This window comes from Phacochoerus africanus, chromosome 5 (assembly GCF_016906955.1).
Source record: "Phacochoerus africanus isolate WHEZ1 chromosome 5, ROS_Pafr_v1, whole genome shotgun sequence".
NCBI lineage: Eukaryota > Metazoa > Chordata > Mammalia > Artiodactyla > Suidae > Phacochoerus > Phacochoerus africanus.
In genome coordinates this window covers 35,954,437-35,974,797 of record NC_062548.1, presented here as the reverse complement: position 1 = coordinate 35,974,797, position 20,361 = coordinate 35,954,437, and the positions used below count along the sequence as shown (strand labels likewise).

Sequence of the window (20,361 nt, the reverse complement as noted above, 5' to 3'; positions counted from 1 at the left end):
GTCCCTTCCTTGGTGAAATCTCATGCACTGTGGCTGTGACAGAGTGCCTCGGTTTTGCGTGGGGCGTCTTGAAGGGGGCTCGCCCTGAGTTTGCTCGACTTCTTCCCCCACCCCGATTCAAGCTGCCCTCAGGGCTGCAGAGCCCCAAGCGGATGGTTCCCCAGGGGTCATGCTAATTATGGATCAAAGGCTCTGGAGCAGGTCCGGGGTCTCTGCACATCAGTTTGTAGGAGAGCGACTTGAACTGTGATTTATGCAGAGCCTGGTGGAAAACAGATGAGTTAGAAGTTGACTTAGGTAAATACTTGTGTTCTGGGTGGCTCTGGGTTGACAGCATCTGAGCAGATGGGGTCCCCTCTTCCCAGGTCCCTGCGGAACCTGCTTGACGGTGAGATGGAGCACTCGGCTGCGCTCCGGCAAGAGGTCGACACCTTCAAGAGGAGGGTGGCCGAGCAGGAGGAACGGCACATCACGAAGGTGCAGGCGTTGACAAGGTAGGGGGCGCAGAGCCACTGGGCTGGGTGGGGGAGGCTTTGGTAAAATCCAAGCACACCCTCCAGCAGCACTTTGGTTTTTTGGCTGTCCCCATGGCATGTGCAGGTTCCTGGGCCAGGGATGGAACCTGCGGCGCCACAGCTATAGCAATGCTGGATCCTTAATCCGCTGCACCACAGGAGAACTTCCCATCAGCACTTTTTAATGAAAAAACTGACAGCAACCCATGGAAATAAAATTTATGCATCTGAAATGTAACTTATTTTAGTAAATATTGAATAAATAATGAATAGTATGTATGCACATGGCTCAAAATACAAAAAGGTCCAAATGATTGGATTCTGTGGTCCGCAGACAATATCGGATGCGTTCAGGGTGGTGTGGCTGTACGCTAGATTCTGGGGTCCCCAGCCGTGTGGCTTGCCCCTGGAGTGGGCAGGGTTGCTGATCCAGAGATGCTCCATGTACTCATGCAGGCTTGTACATTTGGATGCATGAATGTTTTTCTTCTTTTCATCTCCGTCTATCCTCCTTTTCTTCCTTGATGCAAAAGGTACCGTATTCTGCACACCATTCCCTTCGCAACGCAGAGGCTGTTGTCTGCTGGTGGGTAGATAGGGCTGCCATCTTTTAACGCCTCCCAATCCCTCATCGTCTGACTGCCCCAGAACGTAGCCTTTTGATCCTTCTCGTCATGGCACATCGAATAACCTTTGCATCTGTCATTTTCTTCTCATCAGACTCTCTTTGCTGGAAAAATCCCGGGAGTAGAATTGCTGGGTCAAAGCACAGTGCTTTTCTGAGTTGGGTAGTGGTCGTCAACCTGCCTTCTGTGGAGGCTGGGCCCCAGGGCACATCCGACTTTGGGATCTTGGGTAAAATCACAGGTGAAAACACAGGCAGAGTTCTTTTCATTTGCATTCCCCTAATTCAGAGTGTGGTTGAACTTTTTTTTTTGTCTTTTTGCCATTTCTTGGGCTGCTCCTGTGGCATATGGAGGTTCCCAGGCTAGGGGTCGATTCAGAGCTGTAGCTGCCGGCCTATACCACAGCCACAGCAACGTGGGATCCGAGCCGCGTCTGCAACCTACACCACAGCTCATGTCAATGCCGGATCCTTAACCCACTGAGCAAGGCCAGGGATCGAACCCGCAACCTCATGGTTCCTAGTTGGATTTGTTAACCACTGTGCTGTGATGGGAACTCCGAACCTCTTTTTATTTGAGCCATCTTCTTTCCTTTTCTGTGACTTTGTTTATGTCTCATTAAAGAGAACTGTAAAGCAACCCCCCAAGCCCCACCTCCCTTAAAAACATGCGTTTTTACTTTAAAAAAAAATTTTTTTTTAAAGGGTGTACTTGTGGCATATGGAAGTTCCCAGGCTAGGGGCTGGATCGGAGCTTCAGCTGCCGGCCTGTGCCACAGCCACAGCAATGCAGGATCCGAGCCGCATCTGTGACCTGCACTGTAGCTTGTGGCAACACCAGATCCTTAATCCACTGAGCAAGGCCAGGGATCGAACCCACATCCTCAACGGACACTACGTCGGGTTCTTAACCCACTGAGCCACAACCGGGGCTCCAAAACATGCATTTTTACTGAATTTGTTCACATGCAAATATCTTTTTGTGTACTAAAAGTCCACAGCCTGTCGTTTCTTAGGCTGCCCCCTTCCACCACTGAAGCTTCATGTTCCCCGTTTTTGTACGCCTGGTTATGATGGCATTTCATTGAGTTAATGCACCATATTTAACCATTTCTGAGTGCTGGATGTTTGTGTGTCATTCCAGTGTTTTCCCCCTTTTAGGTAAGATGAGCCATTTATCAGGTTGTTCTTTAAAACCGCTTTAGAAGACCAGGAGATAACGTGTCCTGCGGCCGTGCAGGGAGCCGGGGTTATGTAAGCCGACAGCAGCAGCGCTTCGCGTCCGCGTGCCGTTAGCTGGTGTGAGTGGGACCGACGCGACTGTTATGTACGTGTGACTGAAAGTTGGCACCGTGATCCCACATTGAATTTTAATTTGAGCTTCTCTCCTTTGTTCATGTTTCAAAGTGACATCTCAGGAGCATCAGAGACAGTTAAGTGACTCTGATGAATAAGCCCCAGGTGCCTAATTTGGCATTGTCTCAGCTGGGCCACCCTTTACCTGGCCGTGCAAGGGCTCTGTGGTGTCCTTGTGTTGTATGTTCTCAATAAAGACTGAAGTCTGTGGCGACTCGGGTTCTGAGTCATTGAGGACAGACAGACTCCTGTTCCCTGTCATTTTTTCTTGTGTTAGAAGTCCGCTCGGCCTTGAGTCCCTGCTCCTTGGCTTGTGCATTGTGTGTTTGGAGTAAACGGCTTTACTTCTGCAAGCCTGCGTTTCCTCGTTGCTGAGACGGAGAGGCTGGTCTCATTCGCCTGCAGAGACCCGGTGAGGGGAATGCGTGTGCCGGCATGTAAGGTGCCGGGCAGCAGCCATTGCAAGTGTATTTTATGGTAAATGTATTTTAGTGTATGATCTAATTGGGGGGAAATTTCATTTAGCCCCTGAATGGAAGAGAAGAAAGGAATTTCTTAACTGAGCCACTTTATCATCTGAAGCCTCCCCGTTTCAACAGTGGGGAGCTGAGAGTTGAAGGTGCCTGAAAGTTGGCAGTTTGCATGTAGAAGCAGCATGTATCAAACAGGCAAATACTCCAGAAGGAGAAGTCAAGACAAAAGCAAACAGCAGTGGGATGTCGAAGTGATTCAGAGTTCCACTGCTGACGTATTCCGGCCGGACTTGACCTCTGTCAACCGTCGCAGCTTTCGCCTGGCTTCTGGCCCCAGAAGGAGCAGCTGTCAGTGTTGTCAGATGGCGACCCTGTGTGGCCAGTTGTTGCTGGGGGCCGGGGGCTGTCCCCGATGGGACACAGGCAGGGTATGGCTGCAAAGGGTCACAGGCTGCAGGCAAAGCCCACATGCCTGCTCCAGGGCGGCCCTGCTCCAGGTCCCTGTGTGTCCAGGTGGCAGGTTTCATAATGCAGGTGGTTCAGCCTAGTGATTGGCGGCCCAGATTCTGGCATTGGACCCGGGGGTCTGATCACGGCTCTGTAGCTTATTAGCTCTGCGACCTCGAGCAAGTCACTTCATTTCTCTGCCTCTGTTTCCTTGGCTGTCAAATAGGATGTGAGAGTGCTCTGCTTCCCAGAGGGGTTGAATAGTAAAATGAGAGACCATGTGTTGGCTCAATGCATGCGCTTCATAAATGCTCAGAAATGTTAACTCTCACCATCATTTTTCTCTAATATAATAATTACATTACTAAGAGACCTTGCCTAATCACAAGTTCTGTTTTTATGGCAGTGATGCAGAAAGAATTAAGAACTAGGCTTGTTCAGCCTCTAGAATGCGAGATTTTTTTTTTTTTTTTTTTTTTTGCTGTGAATATTCTAATGCTGAGAATTGTGTTTGGGGCTGTGTGTGTCTTCTTGGCCCTGCATGCAGCGTTAGAAAGCTGAAACATCCCTGAGCAAACTCGGTGTTTTATTCGTTACATGTTCATTTTGCTCAAAATTAACAGCTTTTCATGCTCTTGTAGCTCAACAAAGAGCAAGGTCTGTAACCAGCCCAGTGCCTTGGCACCACGCAGCTGCTCCTTCCTGGTCGCAGGCATTGCAATCAGAGGTTCAGGGTCGCTAAGTCTCATTTTCCTGAATAATTGATTGCCTTATTTCCTGTGGAATTAAGAAAACTCAAGCAATGAGACAGGTGTTAGCAGAAAGAAAACACAGTTTACGTGAACAAAAGTCCCCTTTGAGGGAAGCCAAGGGACAAGGTTGTGGGATTACTGCCAGACGCTTTCTGTTTCTGCTCCTTGTATCAGTCACCTCTGGCTGTGTAACAAAGTTTCTCTAAACTTGAAAGCTTAACCCAGTGAAGGCTGATGATCCCCCAGTTTCTGTGCATGAGGAATGTGAGAAGGGTGAAGTTTCCCCTCAGGTTGCGGTCAAGCCGTTGGGCCAGGGCTGCGGTCATCAGAAGGCTTGGCTGGGGCTGAGGGGTCCACCTTCAGGCTCGCTCATGTGGCTGTTGGCAGGAGGCCTCAGTTCCCTGCCACGTGGGCCTCTCTGTAGGGCTGCCCACGACCTAGCAGCTGGCTTCTCGGAGTGAGTAACCTGAGAGCAAGGGAAGACGCTCCCCATGGAAGCCACTGTGTCTTTTGTCACCTAACCTCAGAAATGACACGTGATCACATTTGCCTTATTCTGTTGTCACAGAGCTCGGCCCTGGTCCAGCATGGGGGCGGGGGGTCCACACGTGGATGTGAAGACCAAGAAGCAGGGGTCACTGGGGGCTGCCTAGGAGGCGCCTGCCGCCACCTGCCACCAGGCTCTGTTTCCCTCTGGGGTAGACATACCCCATCTTCCTTGGGCGGCTCTTTCTCCTCCCTATTCTGTCCCTGTGGTTTGGTGGGACTGACCCTACCACTGCCCTCCCTGGGCTCCAGAGCAGGGCAGATGATGCCGGCCTGGACAGCCAGCTTGTTCCATGGCGGCTTGGCCGCCATGATGGGGTCACAGAAGGGCATGTGGACAAGTTGATTGGGTAAGAGCCACTTCTGGCATTGTCGGGAAGATATGCTGGAAGACAGGAGTTGTTGGCAGCTGTCCTTGCTGTTGCAGGGGAAGATCCTGACCCCACATGGTGATAACACAGTGGAGAAATGGGGAGAGAGAGAAATCAACAGGTCCTAATGAGACCGTTTGCGCTCCTGGGTCCATCTCTCCCTGAAGCTATTTTTTTTTACTCTGGATGTTTCAGTTAACGTGAGCTGATAATTTCCTTCTGTTACTTGAGGCAGGTTGTGAGTGGTCTTCTCTCTGTTGCAGTCCTGAGTCCTGACTAACCAGGCTGCCTTGTGTGGCTCCTAGGGAGTCGGGGCAAGTTGTGTCTTCGCTGTGTGAGTAAAATGCAACCTCAGCCATCAGCCTGCCGGGTCTGTGGAGCAGACTCCTAGTCGTCGTTACCGATAGGGGGAAGCCAGTGTGTCTTGAGGAGAACCCACTGGATCGTTCCACAGAGCGCTGCTCAGGGCCTTCCGGCCTGTGTGTCATATTGGGACCAGCCTCCCAAGCAGTCTTGCATCATGACTTTCCGTCCTGAGGCGTAGTGGTGTGCTAAGAAGAACTCGGTACCAGTTGTGTGACGGGGACGGTTCCCTTCCCCCTTCTGAACCTCTGGTTCTTGGTCTTTAAAGGTATAAAAGGCGGCGTTGGGGCCTGCCTGCCCCTCTTGTGCGGTGGTGTTGGGCAGGATGCCGTGGATGTGGCCTGGTGGGGAAGGGCTGTGTCTCCTTCTCTGCTGGGGAAGCAGCACCGTCTCTGGTCCTGGCTGTGCTACGCAGTAACTGCTCACGTCTCAGGTTCCCTGTCTGTAAACTGGGGCATAATATTCTTAACTCGTATCTATATACTTTTGGTGGCAGAAACCCAATCCAGGTTAGCTTCAGTCCACAGGGGAATTTTGGGTCACTGGGCCTGGGTGCTCCCGTGAGGTCAGTGCTCTCTCTCCCAGCTCTTGGCTCTGTGTCCTCCATGTGTGAATGTCGCTGTTAGGTAGGGGTCTCTGAGGGCACAGGTCCCCTGCAAGATCCAAAGAGAAGAGACTTTTTTTTTTTTTGGTCTTTTTGGGCTGCATGTGGAAGTTCCTAGACTAGGGGTTGAATCCGAGCTACAGCTGCTGGCCTACGCCACAGCCACAGCAATGCAGAATCCAAGCCGTGTCTGCCACCTACACCACAGCTCACGGCAACGCCAGATCCTTAACCCACTGAGTGAGGCCAGGGGTTGAACCCACATCCTCACAGACACTAGTTGGGTTCCTTACTGCCGAGCCACGACAACGCGAACTCCGAGACTCTCTTTTCCCGATGCTCACAGGTAATGTCTTAGGAAGACTCTTCTTGGGCATGTGGTGACCAGGAGCGAGCAGAGGCCATGCCTGGCAGCCTGGCCAGGTCCCCAGGGCAAGCAGCGTGCAGGGCAATCGTGTCTGTTATGTTTCCTGACAGAATTATGGGGAAGATACATGAGCTCAGGCCCCAGAAGGGCTCAGTGCAGCTCGAGGCCCATCGTAAAGGTGTCCTGGTCTTGCTGGCTGGTGCTTTGGCCACGCGTGCTGACCAGGGCTCAGCCAGGCCAGAATCTTGTGGCTCCTGTGCTCAACCCAGCTTCCCCTGCAATGAGCATCTTGGAGCTTTTGGCCACTGGCCTTCATTTGACCTTCAGCCCCTCCTGGTGTTATTTTTCCAGCCTCGCCTGCCTGGCATATGTCCCTTTGTTTATTTGTTCCCGTTGGGCTGCCGAGCAGTGATCTGCTGTGACTGCGTCCTGCCTGTGAGACAGGACTGGTTGGCGCCGTCTGTAAGGGAGGCCTCGGGAGCCCTGCTCACACCATGCCACTGCCCCCGGGAGACCCTTACTGACTTTCTCTGAGGGCTTTAAGCTGTTCTGCCCTAAGGCTCAGTCTCTGACTTTTTTTGATTTTAAATTATTGGAAAAAGATGAAGCCGTGCCTTTTGTGAGAAGGAACAGTGCATGTCTCGTGTCCATCTAAAGGCATTGATTACATTTTTAATCTCAAGAGGCACGTAGTCAAAGTTGAGAATGTCAAACCCGGCAGATACTGGCTTGAATTTTGAGCCTGTCCTGGGTTAGGGATGACGTTTGGAGCCCAGAGTCTGTTCCTTTTCATCACCAACCCCCAGTGGGAATACATACTCTGACAGGGAGAGCCAGTAGATTTCATCCTGTTGCCACCTCGGGGAGCGTGACTGCCTGGGGTTCTGGGTTGAGGAGAGGATTCTGAGGTCCCGTCTGGGCTCAGCAGGTAAGAGTGCTGTTAGCGATTGGTGATGTCTGCCATGGACAAGAGTTTGCCATCCCTCTGTGGGGGCCGGGGGAGCGGTGGGAACCGCTTGAGATAAAGTCCCAGAGCCAGGTCGGCAGAGTCATGCATGAGACTGAGAAGGGGAGGATTTGTCATTCTCATATGAAGTCCCCTTGCTTAGTTCTGTCTCATGAAAGAAACATGCTCTGGGGACTGTTTCAAACTCATTATGTAAAACAAAGCAAGACGTTGCTGTCAGGGTGAGTAGAGACCAGAAATAAGGTGCGGTAGGTCTTTCATCAAATGAGCACTTGCTTTGATGTCCGGTCGTGAGCCGAGAGCTGGGGAGGAAGAGAGGGGTTCTTTGACTGGAGGAAGCTCTGGCGGCCGTTGTGTTTCCTGACAAGCCCTGCTATGTTTCTGCCACACTGGAGCATCAGCCCCAACCTGATTTTTTTTTTTTTAACTTTTTTTCTCCTTGGTTGGTGATGGGGGGGTTGAACTCTCTCCCAAGCACCAAGGGTCATCCCTGATTTGTCTGATCTGGTCAAGATAATTCCATCTCTTTTCCAGAATGATTAGCTCAGGTAAGGTGGCTTGATCCAACTAGGTGTGGCCGCTGAACTTGGTGCAGGAAATGGGGCCAGGATCTAATTCTGCCCATGGGGATGTGGTTGAGCTTTGCCAGGACTTTGAAAGAGGCTGGTCCCCTGGTGCATGGCCGAGGTGGCTCCCTTTGGAACATGTGCTGCGAGCGTGTAGAGGCTGGAACTTCTGTAGCCACTTTACCACAGGAGGGAGACAGTCCGAGGGGGAAGCTTCTGCTACAGCTTAGCGGCGCAGAGAGGAGGGGCGAGGGAACTGGGCCTTTCTTACGACATCTGTGGGCTGTGCAAATTGCTTTCCCCAGAAGCCAGGCTTCCCCCTTGTGTTGGCTGGTAAATCCCCTTTGCTTGTTAAACCATTTGAGTTTGGGTTTTCTGTTTCTTGTTTTATCTCAGGAACACTCACAGATGCAGAAAGCTTGGCCCACCATCTCCTGCCCAGCCACAGGCTAGGTCCGCTTCCTCTGAGCCATCCTTCCAGGGGAACCAGGATCCCGCTGTAGCTGCCCTGCCGTCGCTGTCTGTCTCTGTTGTCTGGGCGTGCAGGCTGTGAGCCCCATGAGCAGGGACTGTGCCTTTGTGCTTCGCCTTGCTTTCCTTGCCCCTAGCACCAGGCTTGGCCCCAGCAGGTGCTCTGTAATATCAGTTAGATGAGGGAGTGCAGGGACCACAGGGCCAGTGGCAGCACCACCTGGTCTGAGGTTTACTGAGGACCGTCCGGTCTTGGCACCCCCGACAGCACCATCTCTCAGCACAGAGGAGTCACACGGAGCTCAGCTTCAGACCTGCTCATGTTGTCAAGTGCCCTAAGATGATATTCTGGTTGCATTTGGGGACTGAGGGCTCTCTGGAAATCCCTCAACCATCAATTTTCATCTTATGGATTATGGGTAGGTAGCGAGAGCTCTTCGTAAGCGGCAGAAACCTCCCTGAGACTGGCTTATGAAAAGGTGCTGTGGACTGGGTCACATGACTGAAAAGTTTGGGAGAAAAGCTGGCTCTCTGCCCAGCTGGACCCAGCAGCTCAGGGGTGTCTTTTGGGACCTGCGTCCTTCTGCGTGTCCCCTCGCAGCTTTGTTCCCAGGCCTGGTCTTCTCTTGTGGTGACAAGATGGCCCCCCAGGCAGCACTCAGTTTCAGACTCATCATCCCTTAAAACAAACAAACAAGCAAAAAATCTGACCTCTTTATTCTCTTGAAATGAAATTGAAATTTGTAGCCAACTTACCCTACCTGTACAAATAATTGTGTCATTATTACACCCTACCTCTAATATGAAGGAGAAATAAAAGGAAAGCAATTTATGGTACAAAGTAGGTTATAACATGCATTGTTTAGGCATGACTTTTCTAGAAAAACACGATGCAGTTAAGTGTGCACGTCTACTTATAATGCCTGAGTTTGGATTTTAAGGTGATGAGATCAGAAGTCATGCTTGAGAAGTCCAGGAAATTGAAAGTGCAGAGCATGTGTGGCCCCCAGGGTGAAAACTGGCCTATTCAGCATGTGCTTGATGAATCTGAGGACAGGCTCAGATCACAAAGAAGCTTTTCACCCACCTCTGGAGCCGTCAGGGCGGTTGAGGACATGGCGGGCTGTCATTGGCTCTTGGCTCTACGGGGGCTGTCTTGGTCTTTGAGGACAGTTTGGAGCCTGGGCCCCACTCTCTCCTGCTGCTAGCAGCTGTCAGCAGGGCGGTGACCAAAAGCATCTCCACACTTGGGTCTTGCTTAGGCTCTGCTGTGCATTCCAGTCACCCAGGGAGCTTGAAGACTGTCCACCCCTCTCGAGGGCAGTGCTGTCCCCAGGGAGGATCGCTGCTCTAGCCTCTTCCACGGGGTTCTTGTTCAAGACCGTTGGCACATGTGCCTGTGTTCAGGCGCCTTCTGGTCCTGTTCACTTGGCCAGGACCGAAGAACCCTGACCGCACGGCATTGTCTGTTGAGCCCCTGGTGCCCTGGCCCCTCCCAACCCTCCCACCCTTCACTTCTCCTTGGGCTCGAAGCTGGTTCCCCAAGGTTGCTGGCTCCTTCGCTCGGCTGAGTCTCATTAGCTGAGTGAGCTGTGCTCTTCGTCATTCTTTAGCATGTCCTTGTCAGCAGCTGACAGGTCTTTAGTGACTTAGACTGGAACAGCCAAGGAGAGCTGAGTGCATGGGGTGGGACTGGCGTGTGGGGACAGGGACGCACACAAGATGTGCCTGTCAGGGCAGGAGACCGGATGACGTAGGAGGAGCTGTTTTACGGAAGTTCAGTGCTGCTGGGATCCAGTCAAGGGTGGTTGGTTATTTAATACTCTTGCTCATTTGTTGATTCACTCGTCAAACATCTCTTCTGTGTTCAGCTGGGTCAGTCAGAGAGAAACGAGATACAGCAGTGAACCTCTAGGTGCTGAAAATCGGGGAAGGACTGTATAAACACAGACTTTAACCAACAATTGCCTGTGTTCCAGTTAAGTTGGTTGTTCTTGGAAGGAAGTGTGGGGCCAACATGGACTTGAGTCCAGCTTTTAAGGTCAGGACCAGGGGAAGCGGAGCGAGGCCCTAAGGTGCATAATTTAAGGCGGCTTGCTCTGAGGGCCCCGCACGTGCTTGTTTAGCATGTAGGTGCATGATCTTAGCTGTCATTTCACCCCAGTGCCTCTTTTGTTTTTTTTTTAATAGTTGATTTACAGTGTTCTGTCAATTTCTGCAGTACAGCAAGGTGACCCAGTTATACACACATTCTTTATTGCACATCATTCTCCATCATGTTCCATCGCAAGTGATCAGATATAGTTTCTTGGGCTCTCCAGCAGGACCTCATTGCTTATCCGTTTCACCCCAGTGCTTCTTGTCTAGAAAACTTCAACAGTAGTAGTCTCTCCCATCTTTTTTTTTTTTTTTTTGGCTACACCCACAGCATGGGGAAGTTCCTGGGCCAGGGATTGAACCTGTGCCACAGCTGTAAGCTGAGCCACAGAAGTGACAACACTGGAGCCTTAACCTGCTGAGCCACCAGGGAACTCCACCTCCCTTCTAGATCCTATGCAGAAGATGATGCATGAGCAGCGCTGGCTAAGTACTAAGTAGAAGGCATCTGTGATGTTATTATTGGTTTTGTGCGAGTAAATTATTCCTCCATTCAAGGCTGCAAAGAGTCATTTTCTGGAGTTAATCTAGCCTGCTGTTGCTCACATGTAACTAACTATCTAATAAAGAATTCTCTGTGCTGAGGCGCTAACTGCCTTGCTTAGACATGTCATATATACACTGCCGTCACCAGGGGAGCTTTTAAAACTGCTACAGCCAGGCCGCCCTCCAGACCAATTACATCCGAATCTCTGGAGGCAAGACCCAGACTGCTCAGGCGATTCCCATGTGCCGCTGAGCAGCATGTCTCAAACTGTAATGTGCCTGCCAGGCGCCTGGGGGTCATGGTGGACCTCACGCTCTGATCCAGCAGGTCTGGGAGGACCTGGTGGACAGTATTTCTAACGAGTGGTTTCTATGTGCATTAGTTTTTTTTTTTTTTTTGTCTTTTGTCTTTTTAGGGCCGTACCTGTGGCATATGGAGATTCCCAGGCTAGGGGTTGAATTGGAGCTGCAGCTGTGGGCCTATGCCACAGCCACAGCAGCGTGGGATCTGAGCTGCATCTGTGATCTACGGCACAGTTCACGGCAATGCCGGATCCTTAACCCACTGAGTGAGGCCAGGGATCAAATCCACGTCCTCATGGATACTAGTTAGGTTCATGACCACTGAGCCCACAATGGGAACTCCCACATGGGTTCGTTTTGAGGCTGCATCTCGTTTCCTAAGCTTGGAGGTAAAGGCTCAGATGACATCCCCTTGTCTGTAGCTTGTTCAGCCTCTGTCTGCTGCTTTCCTCAGTCTGTATGCCGGAAGCGAGGTCACGGGGCAAAGCATAGGAAGGCTTTAATGGCCCAGGTTATATGGTGTTCTGATTCCAGGGCCGGCCAGGAAGACCCACCCACCAGCTTGAGCTGGTTCGGTCTTCCTTCATCAGCACTTGGCTTCTGCTTTTGTGACTGTGCAAGGTGGCAGTGTCCTTGACATGAGTGATTTCCCTGCTGGTTTTTTCCTTTGGGGAGCAGAGACCTGGGGATGTATTAGCATCTCAGCTTAGAATTTTGGAAGCACCATCGCAAACACCATGAACAGCAGAGAGCCGTATGTATTCCTTCATGACCCTTTCAGACGTTTGCGGCCAGTGTCAATTTTTGTAGATATTTTTCCAACTGAAGCTGACGGCCGGGAACAGATGGAGCAACAGGAGCATCATAGCATCTGTCACAGCCGTCGCTGTACACCCGGGAGAAAGCCACGTGCCTGTTTATTTTCTCGAATGCTTCTGAAATCCAGTCAAAGACTCAGGTTTTGTTGATGAACTAGAATTTTTAGGGATTAAGCAGCAAGGTATATTTGCCCGAACATCTGCATTTTGAGACACGTGCCCTTGTGGAATGGTGACGTGTCAGAACCATTAGGAGCTGGCGCCAGATGTTCCCCACGAAATGTGCATCGAACACGGGCTTGGGCGGTTCATCAAGAGGCGGAAAATGCGCAGCTGTTAAGGGAAAAGGGAGACGATTGTGTCTGAAATGTTGCTTCAGCCCATCACATTTCCCCATCAAAGCACAGAAGCAGGAGAAGCTAAAAAAAAAAATTACCCAAGCCAATACATATGTTAGAACGCCCATTAGAAGGTTACGATACTGATCTGCTAGGGAGGGAAATGCATTTACCATATTCATTAACGCTCCGTTTGCCGTCTTTTCTAATCAGAAGTGGATGGAAAAGTCAAGAGGAATAAATAAAAATAACAGAATGACTTTGAGGGATTTAGCAGAAGAGCCCGGGAAAGGCCAACAGTTGGGGCGGAGAGAAGCCGGGCCTAAGTGCGTGTCAACGTTTGTGTCACTTGAGAGGATAATGGTTGGAATTAAACAGCTGGATGTTGCGGATCCCGGGAGCTGGAGTCCTTTGCCCTGGTGGGCGCCCTGGCTTTTTCCTCTTTGCCTGGGGAGAGGCAGAGTGGGTGACCTGGTTCTTTGCAGAGAATAATGTTCCAAACCTTGCCTTTCCGGTACGGTTCACAAGGTGGCAATTTCCATGTCACCGAACATGAAGCCTGGGTCTTAAATATAGCCGGCAAGTGGTGACAGCGGCAGTGACGTCACTGCCAAGCAACTTCTTGTTATTTTGGCGCCAGGGAGGGGAGCGGCAGGAAGCTCTGCAGAGGGGAGATATTTTTGGCAGCAGCAGTAACGCGGTTTAAGGAGAGACAACTGTCAAGGCTGGTGATTCTGGAAGTTTGCAAAGTTTATTGGTTCCACGAGCAAACAAAAGTTCACCGAGTTCACCCCAGGTGCCAACTACAGACAGAGCACAGACGTGTGAGAAGTTTACCCCCCGACACTTAGCTCCTCCTGCCAAACAACTATCTCAAGAACATTTTGTTTTGAGCAGAAGAGCTGTCTCTTCAAATGCGAGCTGTCTCTTCAAATGCAAGCTTTCTTGGAAGCTCGAGATGAAACCTTACTGAGACCTGAGCTGCCCGGGTTGAAGCAGAGGGCGGGGGTCTTGGAACACCCACTACCTTCTGAGCTGTACCCTCCCCCCCACCTGCCCTGGTGACCCACACCCAGAGGGATCGGCTAGTATGGAACAGGTTTTCCTTTGAGTCTGAGTCTCCGTTTCTGGAAACATGGAATAAGGGGTCCTTAGGGCCGAACTAACCCCCCAGATGCTTCCCACAGCTCTTCGCCTACTTGTGAGGCTGTTTCCTTTTCCAAGACGCCTGCACTGGGAGCAGGGTTCACTGTATCTTATGAGAGCGCGTTTCCCTCCTCATTCAGTCACTGGCTGGTCAGATCTCACAGCGCAATCTCTTCCCTTCCCTTCATCCTCGGTCCCTCTTACTTTATTCTTTTTCCTTTTTTCCATAGCATTTGTCATCTCCTAATATGTTACTGATTACAATCAGTGTGAACTGCCTTTTTCTCTTCTGCAGTGAGCCTCGGGGGGGGGGGTGGGGGGAAGGAGGGAAGGGAAGCTTTGTCTTATCTTTTCACAATGCCTAGCACATAACAGAACTCAGAAATTTGTCAGATGAACAGTTGAGCACTTGTCAACGACTTCTACATTGTTGCTCTGCTGTGTTTCTGGCTTAAGTTCCTAAGGTCCTTCATGGTCTAAGATGGCTGCTAGAGCCCCAGCCATTGCATTTGTTTCCTAGGCAGCAGGAAGGGTGACGCAGGGGAAGGGAGAAAAGTGTGTGTGCCAACTTCTTTTAAGGAGGTTTCCTGTAAGTCACTCAAAATAGTGTCTCTCCTATGTCAGTGGCCTGTTAGGGATGCTGACGAATATGTTTTTTTCAGTAGGACATATTGTTACCCTAAATGAAACAGATAAAGGAAAGAACAGGTATTTTGAAAGGTAACTAACTAGCGGTCTGTGCTCAGTGCCTTGAACATAGTAAACTCTAGTTGGAAAAATCCAATTCTGTTGTTACTCGGAGTGATGTGGTATCTTAAGTTCTGTTCTGTGGTCGTCAGTGTATCTGATTGGCCCGTGGTGATTAACAAAATAAAATGGGTTTTGGGGATCCTGGGTCCAATCCCTGTATTAAGCTCTGTGACTATGGGCAAGTTACTTTAGCTCTCTGAGCCTCAATTTTAAAAAATCTGTAAAATGGAGATAACATAGTATCACCTGGAAGGCGATGGCGGGGATGAAGTGAGACAGTGCAGGTAAAGAAACGCAGCCCATTGTCTGAAGTTAATAAATGGAGGTCACGTCGGATCATCCCAGGATCTTTACCACCACCTTCAGTCAAGGATGTTTTCTAGATGTCATCCACGGATGATGACGACCTGACCTCTGTGTTCCAGAAGCTCCCAGAAGGGCATTCCAGGAAGAGAGAACAGTGTGCAAAGGGAGAGAGGCATGAAACAGGATGACATGTTAAGGGAGCTGTAGAGGCTCCACTGCAGAGTCCTATGTTATGTTTGGGAAATGACTAGGGAAGGTTCTAGAAAGGCAGTCTGGAGACAGAATTCAGCGGCCCCAGTGAGGTGTTTGGAAAGTGGGAACTGGGGAAGGCCTTTCAGAAGAGGGTAGTGCATCAGATCTGTTCTGTGGAGGGTTCCCCCTCGGGCCCCAAGGAGAACAGGATGCAAGAAAGCCAGCCGTGGGTGGCGGAGGTGGTCTGGTCCCGAGGGGCTTTGAGCCATTCGGGCAGGAGACAGTGCTGGTCAGAGCTAAGCAAGGCCAGCGAGTTCAGAGAGCCGGTAGGGTGGGCAAGACAGCGAGCAGCATCCACACGGACCAGTGCGATGCTAGTTGTCCATTCTTGGGTTAGCGCGTCTTCCCAGCAGGCTCCGCTGGGCGCGGGCGAGGGGAGGATGGACAGGATGTAAGCGAAGTACTTCCCACGCCCAGCACAGCTTCCTGGGTGGAAGGCCAGACCCAGCCCAGTCCCTGCCGGCACCGGTTTTGTCACCACAGACCTTCACTTCATTCCTCAGCCTGTGTGTCCTTTGTTAACGCAAAGCCATTACGTGGCAGAGTGAGAAGCACTGCAACTTAAAAATCTGCACCCAGGGCCCAGCAATGACAGCTAATGAGCAAATTATTGCCCATCAGTCACATCTTGAGATGGTGTGTGCGAACCTGTATCCCTTTGTAATTACCGTGGTCACAGTGTCAGCTGGTCCCACACTTACGAGGAGGAGGTTGTCCCGGGGTTACCAGTAGGGACGCAGCCTATGATTTTAGTTCATTTGTGCAGATTGGGGTAATTTGTTTTGGCTCCTTTATCTGAAATAGAAATTGCTCGGCTAAGGCAAGAGGCAGGGTTATTTAAGTAGCAGACGTACCGGGATGGGGAGCATGAGGCGGGATTCGACCTGGGTTTTCCTCCAGGTTTATTGCTAATAGAGATGTGACCTTGGCTTTCACAGGAACTTAGCCAGGCCAAGATGCCTTTCCCCCCTCTGCCACATGGCCATAGAGCGAACCTTTGAATAACTGGTTGCTTATTTAACTTTTTAAAAAAGGCATCTTTCACATGCATATTCAAATAGAAGAGTAGAACAGACCCTATGCACCCATCCCCCAGCCTTAGCAGTCGTCCGCATTTTATCACTCTTCTTTCACTGTCAGCGTCAGCTTTGTTTTGCTGGAGTACTTCAGAGCCAATCCTAGATACTGTGTCACCTATAAACGCTTCATTACATTTCAATCTCTAACAGATAAGAATAGGAAAAATAGAACCATGTAGAATGTGATTATCATACTTAAAATTAGCACCAAACCCTTGGTATCCTCAAGTTTCTAAGTTGGTTGAACTTGATTGAACAGGTTGGTCCTTGGTTGCCTCACATTTTTACAGAAGCTTTGTTTGAATCAGTTCTGACTTCACTTTTAAAGTGTGCATCAGTTCAGGTCACTCTCATGCTTTGAACCCTCTGTGGCACCCAGAAAAAACCCCAGAAGACCCACGCCCTTTCCCTGGTGCAAGCCCTGCCCCATGTGACCTGCGTCCTCCTCCTGCCAAGGGTCTCTGCCCACGCCTTCTGGAGCATCTCGCTCCCGGGTCATTGCCGGCCATTCCCGTGCCTCGTCTCTGAAGGGAGCTGCCCCCCAGCCTCCCCCGGTCCTCGTCTCTCACCCTGTTTGGGTTTTCAGCTTGCTCATGCCCCCTGTTCTTGTCCGTTTCTCTGTGTTTGTGTGTGGTGTAGACCTTCCCTCGTGGTGGCCGGGCCTGCTTGGCCATGGCGGTGCCCCCGTCCAGCTGACAGTAGCTGCCCACTGTTAAGTGAGTGGACGATTGCCCGGTACAGCCCCTTCTGGAAGCCTGAAGCACTCACTCTCTGGGTGAAATCTCCTTTCCTATCCCCCTTCTTTTTCTCCTCTTTTCTGATCACAGTGTTGACATGGGCGCTTTGGGCTCTCTGAGGAGCCGTGGTGATTTGCATAAATACTCTCTCCCTAGCGCATCGCATTGTAGAATCCTTGGTTTCCATCATTCCTTCCTGTTAAGAGGAGTCCTGAACCCGCCTTTGAATGGTCACCCCCACACCTGGGCTTACAGGCTGGGGGGGCCAGGGCACCGCACGCCTGACATTTGGAGGTTCTGCCTCAGGGAGCATCTGGAGGGGGGCTGTGGCTTGGTGGACAGCGCCCTGGGTTTCAGAGGACTCTCCTTTCAAAAGCCCGCCCCTTCCTTGCTGCCTGACCCCGAACATGTCCTCAAGTTGCTCACCCGTGAGTGGGCTGAGCCGATGTCCCCAGAAGGGTGGGCAGCCGGGCCTTCCTACACACAGAGACCCATTTGTATTCATTGGTGTCGGCTGAGAGACGACGCAGCGCACGCCCCTTGGGATGTGATGCCCCCCATTACTTATGGGAAAGATGTATTTTAAAAGAATTTGTATAATTTTAAGGATGACTTTCCATTTATTGTTATGACAAAATATTGGCTCTGTTATTCCCCACGCTGGACAATCCATCCTTGAGCCTGTCTTACGCACAGGAGTTTGTCCCTTCCAGCCTCCCCCCCTTGGCCCCCACTGGTAACCACTAGTCCTCTGTATCTGAGTCTGCTTCTCTTAAGGCAGAATGTATTGTAATCACTATCCTTGATGTGTCTTCTGTGCACAGGGCTTGTTCTGTCTCAGGTACGTCCACTCAGGCCACCCGCACAGCGGTCAGCGAGCTGGTTCCTGGGATTTTCTCCACTTCCAGGGGGGTGACAGATGCAGCCGCTTGCCTGAGGTCACGTGCACAGTGCAGGGCTGGGGTTTGAACCTCCGTCTGCCTCAGGATCCTGTGGTCAGGCCCCCTTGACATCCGTCTCTTCCCAGTCATCAGATGGTTTTTTTGTCCTGTGCGATTGTCAGTGGGGACAAACATCTGTTGTCATGCCTGTTACTCCAGGGGTTTTTTGGTCCCAGCCCTGGCTGCTTTCAGCTGAGGATGGTGATGGTTTAAAAAGGGGCCACATCCCTCATTTTCAGCAGCACAGAGGGACATTTCCTCTTCCAGAACTGTCATCAGCACGGAACCTTCTGTGTTGTTCTCCCTGTAAACTTCTTGGCCAGCCTCCTGCCACGTTACAGAGCAGTCCAGTAGCTTCCCCACGGCTTGCCTTTCCCTGAATCTTTATGGCGAAAGCAGCTTCTTCAGAAAGTTTTATGTAGCAAGACATTGTGGCAGGAAGACAAATTGTTGAGCTTTAAATTGAAGAACAACAGAAGGCCATTGGTCAGGCGCGTGCTAGTTCTGTTCCTCTGCCTTCTTGGAGTTTGCATTATGGAGATGATTTCCTTTCCCTTTGGAGGTTCAGCCGGTGGGAGGTGGTTTCTCGGGGGTATGTTCTATTAAAGCATTGTGAACAATTAGAGGTAAAATCCTTTTTTTTTGTACAGATTTTGACATGTAAGTAATGGGAGGTTTGGCTCTCTTTTGCCCTTAAAAGAATTCTAGAAGCACTGGAACGCAATGTCTTTTCAGGGGCATTGGGCAGCCGGCTTACTGTAGTTGCCTGGAGAGAGAAAATAGCTGTTTCCTTTTGGGGGTTGATGCGGATGCCCTCGGCCTGAGTGGTCTTGATGGGCAGGCTCTCCGCTCCCCCAGGAGGCCCCTGAGATGGAGCAGCTGTCTTTTCCTCCGGGCACTCCCGCTCGTTTATAGCTCGTGTTTGGGCGCTTCTCCAGTTAGAGTCTGTCTCCTCGACTGGACTCGGAGGGAGGGGTTCCTGGCTCTGCCTCTCATCTCTGGCTCCCCATCCTCGGGCCTGAACCCGGCACACAGAGGATGATTGGTGTCTTTGGAACTGGAGGAATGAAAGAGTGCAGCTTAAACAAAGGTTTCCCTCTTTTTAAAAAAAAAATTTTTTTATTGGTATAGTTGGTTTACAATGTTGTGCCAATTTCTGCTGCACAGCAAAGTGACCCAGTCATACATGTATATCCATTCCCTTTCTTATATTATCTTCCATCATGTTCTGTCCCAAGAGACTGAATGTAGTTCCCCGTGCTCCTAGTGGGGCCTCATTGCTTCTTCATTCGAAATATGATAGTTCGCATCTACCACCTCCAAGCTCCCCGTCCATCCCACTTCCCCCCTCCCCCCTGGAACCACAAGTCTGTTTTCTATGTCTGGGAGTCTATTTGTGTTTCGTAGGTTGGTTCATGTGTAAGATTTTCCCTCTTACTCCCCAGTGGTTCTTCCTGCTGGGAGCCCTGCTCTGGGCTTTTGCTGGTCCGGGCCCGTGGCTGCTGTCAGGCCTCCCTGCCCCACCACAGCTGCTTGCATGCTGGTTCACCTGGCACTGGTCAGGAGACTCCCTGGCGGAGGAGATGGCTTGGGTTAAGAGGTTGGTGGCGGTGTGATTGTGTAGCTCTGTGCGCTTGGAAGTAGTCTCCGTATGACGGTGGTAGAAAAACATTGTGTTAAGTCAGGGAATTCAGAAGAACATGGAGTTTATCCAGCCTCTGGGAGGAACAGCTAATGTTAAGAGATGCTGAATGTTGGGAGTTCCCTGCTAGCTCAGTAGGTTAAGGGTCTGGCATTGTCACTTCTGTGGCTCTGGTTGCGGCTGTTGTGCAGGTTCGATCCCTGACCCCGGAACTTACGCACCGCATGAGTGCAGCCAAAAAAAATGAGGGAAGACTCTTTCCCCGCCTCCCCCCGCCAAACAAAAAGAGATGCTGACTGTGTATCTTCATGAGAGCCCAAGGATGGGGCGAGCCGGGGATACCGTCGCTAACAAGTAGAGGGAAGGGTCTGGCTCGGGTGGCAGGACCCCAGGCCCCTTGGTGGCCTGGTACAGGCCTGTCTCCAAGGAAAGGCAGCCCTGCTTGAGTCGGAGTCGAGGTCGGTGCCGTGTAAAGGGTAGGCTGGGCTGGCCATCTCAGAGCTCCGTGGGCCCAGAATTTTCTCTAGTTCATCCTGCACCCATGGCCACACCAGCCTGAAGACACTAAGTGATGGCGAGCTCTGTGGCCTCCCCCGTTCTGCCGGCGACACTGAGGGGCCCATGCCGACAGGCGGGATGCCACACACCCTTGACAAGTCCGGCTGACCCGGGTGGAGTCCTGATCCGTCACTTCCTGCTGCGTGACCCTGGGCACCTTGGAGCCTGTTTCTTGGTGTGGAAAATGGGGGTGCGAGGAGGGGGGAGGAAATGGAGCCGGGAGCCCTGTGATCAGAACCTGCTTATTGGCCGTTAAATGAAGACCCTGTCCCACCTTCCCCAGTTTGTGCCCAGCTGTCAACTTCATCCCAACTCAAAGCCCAGTCTTCTTGTTCTGTGGGGTTAAGTCGTTTCTCTAATCATGGTGGGGGAGTTGGATTGAGTTTGGCATTTGCAACACACCTGCTGCTGGTTTTTGTTCTGTC

General features: G+C 51.2%; 1 protein-coding gene across 5 annotated transcripts in view; it reads left to right on the top strand.

The window, feature by feature from the left end:
- SNX29 (sorting nexin 29) overlaps positions 1-20,361 on the top strand; it is a 551,544-nt gene that overhangs the window by 137,185 nt on the left and 393,998 nt on the right. For all 5 annotated transcript variants that reach the window (XR_007134934.1, XM_047780471.1, XM_047780470.1 and 2 more), the window contains one exon: positions 366-494. Coding sequence is in view for 4 of the 5 variants with exons in the window: in XM_047780471.1 (XP_047636427.1) it covers positions 366-494 (129 nt within the window). In the remaining variant the exon portion in view is untranslated. The remainder of the gene's footprint in view (positions 1-365; positions 495-20,361) is intronic.